This window comes from Dendroctonus ponderosae, unplaced genomic scaffold (genome assembly GCF_020466585.1).
Source record: "Dendroctonus ponderosae isolate FM_Combo_2020 unplaced genomic scaffold, Dpon_F_20191213v2 Dpon_F_20191213_1, whole genome shotgun sequence".
Classification (NCBI taxonomy): Eukaryota; Metazoa; Arthropoda; class Insecta; order Coleoptera; family Curculionidae; genus Dendroctonus; species Dendroctonus ponderosae.
In genome coordinates, this window is record NW_026017110.1 from 24,126,372 (window position 1) to 24,132,381 (window position 6,010).

At 32.7% G+C, this 6,010-nt stretch overlaps 1 protein-coding gene across 1 annotated transcript; it reads left to right on the top strand.

The window, feature by feature from the left end:
* The first annotated feature begins 1,832 nt into the window (after positions 1-1,832).
* Positions 1,833-3,996, top strand: LOC125505835 (homeobox protein Hox-A4-like). Its single transcript, XM_048670532.1, has 3 exons — positions 1,833-2,294; positions 2,822-2,897; positions 3,258-3,996. The coding sequence occupies exons 1-3, from the start codon at positions 2,136-2,138 to the stop codon at positions 3,806-3,808; spliced, it is 786 nt and encodes a 261-aa protein (XP_048526489.1). The 5' UTR covers positions 1,833-2,135; the 3' UTR covers positions 3,809-3,996.
* The last annotated feature ends 2,014 nt before the right edge of the window (positions 3,997-6,010 follow it).

Consider the following 6,010-nt stretch of genomic DNA (forward strand, 5'->3'; position numbering starts at 1 on the left):
CTTGTTTAAGTAATTTTTCAAATAGAAAATCTAATAAAAACGTGTATACCGGTCATAAGCCATACACGAATGCACAAACCGTGCATAAACAAAGCAAACTTTAAAATTTTACGGTTAGTTCGAGCAGAAAGTTTGAGTTTGATAACGGGTTATTGACGTCATGGGCCCAAATGGTTCCTTGATAAGATGATTTTGCAATGAGAATCGTAATATTTCTCACTTTTGCAACGGTGCCAGTGTTTCCACTTAGTTTCTCTTTCGCTTGTTTCTGATGAAAATGGGACTAACTCAATCGTTGACAATGTACTGTGCATTTGATACATTCCAAAGGATCAGTGGCGGTGCCAGTTTTCTTTTCTGCTTGGGCGAAGCCGTCGAAAAATTTTGCAAAATGGGTGGACATTTTAATACTTTTAATTGTAATAGTTGGATTTAACATATCTTTTTCTGAATATTTCGTTTTCTTCTTTGGCCGAATATTTTTTAGTTATTTTGATTTTGTTGATTGTTCTTTCTTGGCTCTGCTCCTTAAAGGTAATTTGCCAGTTTTAGTTATTTTTATTGAACATACAAGCGTTGCAAAGATTCGTTTTTAGTGAGCAATTATAGCGACATGTTTTTGTCAAACAAGGAGCTAACAGAGTTTGACAATACTTTGAGTGTCCCAATATGAATTTACAATAAAAATGTTGCAAAAATATATTTCACAACTGTGAACATTTTTTTAAATGCTATTATGTTGGAAACAAATGCTGAATAAAATTCGCTACAACACTAGTATTGTAATCAACTTTCATTGCAATATTACATAGTTTCCTCATTTCATAAAACACTAAACTATGATCTTGCAAAAGAAGTGTGAGATCTGTTAAAGAGTTTATTTTTAGATTATTTGTTACTTCATTCCTCTTGGTGGTAGTGAGGTAATGATTTTGTTTCGTTTTCAATTGAAACTACACCACATTTGTAATGGTTGGCTAAAGAAAAAAACGTTCCCAGCTTAAAAACATTAATTAAATGTACTAAATAATGTTTTTAAACCCAGCTAATAATAACGAGTGCAACCCCTGAACATAATCGGATGAGTCGTTTTTAAAACTGTTATTTTTTCCTATTTTGGGCTGCAAAATTCTTGTTAGATATTTTGAAATATCGTATATCAAGTACATCCGATTTATGGATCTTGGGCAATCCGTAGAGCCTTGGTGGGAATACTTCTGATTTTCTGAGTTTGACCAACTCTTTGGACGAAAATGTTATGTCTTGAATTAATTTGTTGGTTGTCCTTAGTATCCGTGCTGTCGGATCAAAAGCTGTTTAATTTTGTCCTCGTGGTTCAATGATAACATGACTTTTTTTTTCTATATGAAAATCTTTGACTCTTGTCCAACAGGAACCAAAGATTTTGTGCTTGCTTTACGAAATAGTATTTAGCTTTACCATTGTGGTCTGTTATCAAGTGCGATACAACGTGTAATAAAAATATATGGCTGTGACGTGTACTGTGTGCAGTAAGTCACATTCGAAGCATTGCAATTTACGAATTCATGTGAAAAAATTCCATCCGGGTGAGTGCAGGATAAGAAAATTTCGGAGATTCTGCGAATTGACTTTTTTTAAATAACGTTTAGAGTACGGGTAGAAACCAAGTACCCATATTTAGAAGATAAGAAAAAGAAGACTAGACAATAATTTATTAATATAAAGTACTTAAAAATTCACTTTTCAATTCCCGAACAACTCGGAGCCACTGCAAAGGGTACATGTATGTATACAGTCTTTAATTTCTAATTCAGTCATAATTTATTTTTTAACAATTTTGGTAAAAATCATCCGCTTAACTTTATGGCTATACGTGTAAACGTTTTATTTGTCATTAAAACTATGAGCGGCTTTTGAAATCAAACTGAAAAACGAATTAACCCTTGCCCTCGGAATTAGAAGCATTGAAAAGCAATACGCGAGGTTTTCCATCACCCCCTCCTATCGTCATCTTCGGTATCTACCTGATTGGTTCTGGTTGATGCGAATGTTACACTTCGGACAGTATATATTTTCTTCAGAAAGGGTTAATTAGCATTAGTAGAATTCAGTTTAGTGGTTAACTTCAGTTTGGCTGTAATAGTTACACAATTATGAGTGAATTTTCCTGTTCTCTTAACGATAGTCCCATCGACAATACATTTCCTGTGATACAAGAAAATTATCAAGAGCAATATTTCGCTGTACAGCAACCGTATTCTTTTGCAAACGAGCAAGTTCCAATGGCAAGTCAGGATAATTTTCGAATAACGGTAAGTGATAGTTTTGGTTATATGTGATTGCTTTGCAAAACGACTTGTTCATTGGTTACTTAGGGATTTTAGTGGTTTCACATAAAGCTTGCATAATCTGATTCTTTTAGTTCTACATATCTTTATAACGAATAATTTTATTTTTTGAGTGAAATAATCAAATTTGAGTCTTATCTCTTACATTAAACAGGCTTTACTAAGAGTGAGGGCGTCTGTACATTTTTATCAACATTTTACTGTCATTTTTATCCCTTTTCATGACCTTCATTTTTGAACTAATATTCCATTTAAAATATTATCACCCTTGTTTTGGTCATCTAAGCTATTTGCAATCTTGTAAACGATTTAGTTTGTTTTTAGAGTGGTATGTGTTTTAAATATAACTATTTTCAAATTGAAATTATTTCGAGGACATTTTTATTTTGATATTTGCTCACCTGCAAACGAGTCTTAAATATAACGTATAAAACCATTCTAGTCAAATTTGAATTCCTTCTTTACTAACTTGCAATTGTTAACTTCATCAGATGGGCAATTATGAAATAGCTCAGAACCGCTTACCAGGAGTCAACCAGATGATCGTATGTCCACCATATCCACCAAGTAAGTAACCATATTTTAAATGTTGTAACACACGACTAACAAATGCTCTTGTGAATTTGTTTTACTGACCTTATAGTTGATCCAGATTTATTACCATTGCACAAGTTTATTTGCAAATTACTCATCACCGTATTTTGCGGTCTTTAAATTAGAAACGAATATTTGGAAAGTTTATTTCCATATCTTTAATATTTTAGTCCAAGATTTTGTGCTTGCCCTATTAATTTTAATTTTTTGCGTTTTCAAACGATTATTTTTATAACGGCTAATGTAATTCAGGAAGTAATCACAAAAATGATGTGATTATTATGTATACTATTTTTGAAAGGATTGGAAGCAATATAATATGTCTTGTTTTAGGTCAAAACTATCAGCCCCAATATGCAGATCTTTCAGCAGTGTTCGCGCGAAGCAGTCATATGATTAACCCAACATTGAATGATGTCAAGAGAGTTAGAACACAATATAGGGCACATCAAATAATTCAATTAGAAAATACGTTTAACAACAGCAAATACCTGTCGAGGACACAGCGAATTAATCTTTCCGAACAGCTGAATATGACTGAGAAGCAAATAAAGGTGTGGTTCCAAAACAGGAGGATGAAGCACAAAAAACGAACTCGTTTGGATCGTCCTGTTAGCAGCAGTGACTGTTCCTATACGATAAACAGTTCACCAGCATCAAATCCTGTTCAGGGTCCAAGGCAAATTCAGATGTACGAACATCTTCCACCGTTTACTTTTGGTAGTAATACAATTGAGCCCAATTCTACATGTCCTCAACCTATTCCCAATCAGCTCAATAATAACTTGTCGGCCTCAGAAGAAGAATTGTTAAACCTGTCAGATATGAAATTATATGAATTTGATTTTGACGAAGTTGCAAATGTATTAAATGCTCTTGGTTAAATTTATACTACTTTAAGGGTTAGTGACGTTTCGAAAAATTGTATCAAACTCATTAAAATGAACCTGATTATAATTACTAATACGTACGTATACGTACTTATTATTTCTGTGATGTACCCTACTCTAATACACGATATTGTTGTTGTTATTAGTTAGGCAAATTAAAATGTTCCAAAATTCAAAGGTTAAGTTCAATTTGTATTTATTTTTCACTTAATTTTATCCAGAAGGCGTTCCATGTCAAAGAGACATTACTTTAACCACGTACGTACTCTAAGTCCTAAAATAAGTCCAGTTTGTTTTTCCTATACAGGGTGTTTGGAAAATGCGTTACGAAATTTTTATGGATGATTCTCCATGTTAGAATGGTAGAAAGTCCCGTAGCAAAAATTTGAAATCTGAATATTTTCCTAATTACGACTCTCAAACTAATTTCTCTGCTGATAATTTTTGACTTATTCTGAACAGTTTTTCGTTTCATTCATCAAGCTTATAATTACTCATACATTTAATACCAATTCGTTTCCTGGGTTTCAGTCATTTATTTACTTCGTTGTTTCTGTCTTTTTCCATTCCATAAGACATGTTAAAATTGGCAACAACGTATACACCAGTAAGTAGTTTTACAACACTATAGAATGAGTTCTGGTCTGTTCCGAAATATTGTCTTCCTGATTCCTAACCAGTTAGTTCAATAATTTTTAGATAATTTTAAAATGTCTTAATATGTATAAACTGTAATAACGAAGTAACTAAATGACTGAAACCCAGGAAAGGAACTTGTATTAAAATTGAATTACAGTCAGGAAAAGTAACACGAAAAATTACTCATACTGTGATTTGGTCATTTATATAAATAAAAGCGCCCTTACCAGATTGGTGATTAACTTAACATTTGTAAAGTTGAGCTACGCTGAAAAGGTTCAATTTTTTCATACATAAAATCTTACCTTTGGTATTCTTAGAAGTTAAATATAATATTTCAAACACTTTTACCTCAAAAGAAGAGTAAATGTTCAACTGTTTGAAACGCAAATTTCTACTTTTTTTTAAGAGAGTATTAAATATAATGGTTTAAAATCTATATATAAATATCAATACTTCAGTAGAAAATCTGACAAACTCTTGGACTATTTCTAAAACCAGCTCCCATGTGAATTATCCCACTAAAGAATGGTATGAGCTAGTAGAGATGTTTCGTACAATTGACACACGTGGTTCTAGTGTTAAGAAATTTTATCTTGCAAAGACAATTTAACTTCACCAAAAGGCAATTGGAAGTGGTTGAGAGATTCCAGCACTTTAAAGATTTAAACTGTTGGTCATTATTGCTTACAAATATCAACCTTCTTAAGTGTCTCTCATTATCTTTATTCATATCAGCACCAGGGGGTAGTTCCGGGTGTAACCAACTGTAACTTTCAGAATCAAACTAAGGTGATACTTTTTTACCTGTAGATATAGGGTTTCAAAAATCACGGTCAAATATTTACTGTGAGGAAAAATCTTAATGCTATAAGCGGCTCATAACACGTAGCTCTTTCTAAATTTATTCAGCAAAAATTGTTTGTGATTTTGCATCAGCACGTCAATGCATTACCTAGCCATTTTAAAAATGTATAAAGAAATATCACAGAAGAGAAGCAGCATGTTAAACATTAAGAGTACAAAAGCCTCCATATGAATTACAATACAAGTGCGGTAAACATAAGTATTTTGTTTACGTTGTAACTTGTATAAAAAACTTTTTGTTTTCGTAACGTTCTGCTCCTTCTTGTGTTCGGATTGGATCAGGCAACTAATCGTTTTTTATTTTTAAAGTGGTTTAAACTTGAAGGAAGGCCTATCATTTTCATGTTTTCGAATAGAATTATATGGTACTGAAATATAACGAGCCGTTTCGGTATGTCAGAATGTTCCTCATTTCCGGAGAGATAAATTATTTTAAACTTCAAAGATTGGAAAATTTTACACTTTTTTATCTCTCGTTTTCCAGGTTACGAAAGGTTGCCTGTTGGACAGTTGACAGGAAAACCTTCGGGGTATGAATGTTTAATTCAATTTTTCAATAGCCGATAAGGAGCACAGCCTCACTCTGATCTTGGTTTGCATGCGGAATCTAAATGGGAGCAAGACAAATTATAATTTGCAAAGATGAACGTTTGCCAGTAGATTTGCTTGTTGCTTTCGAAACATATTTTT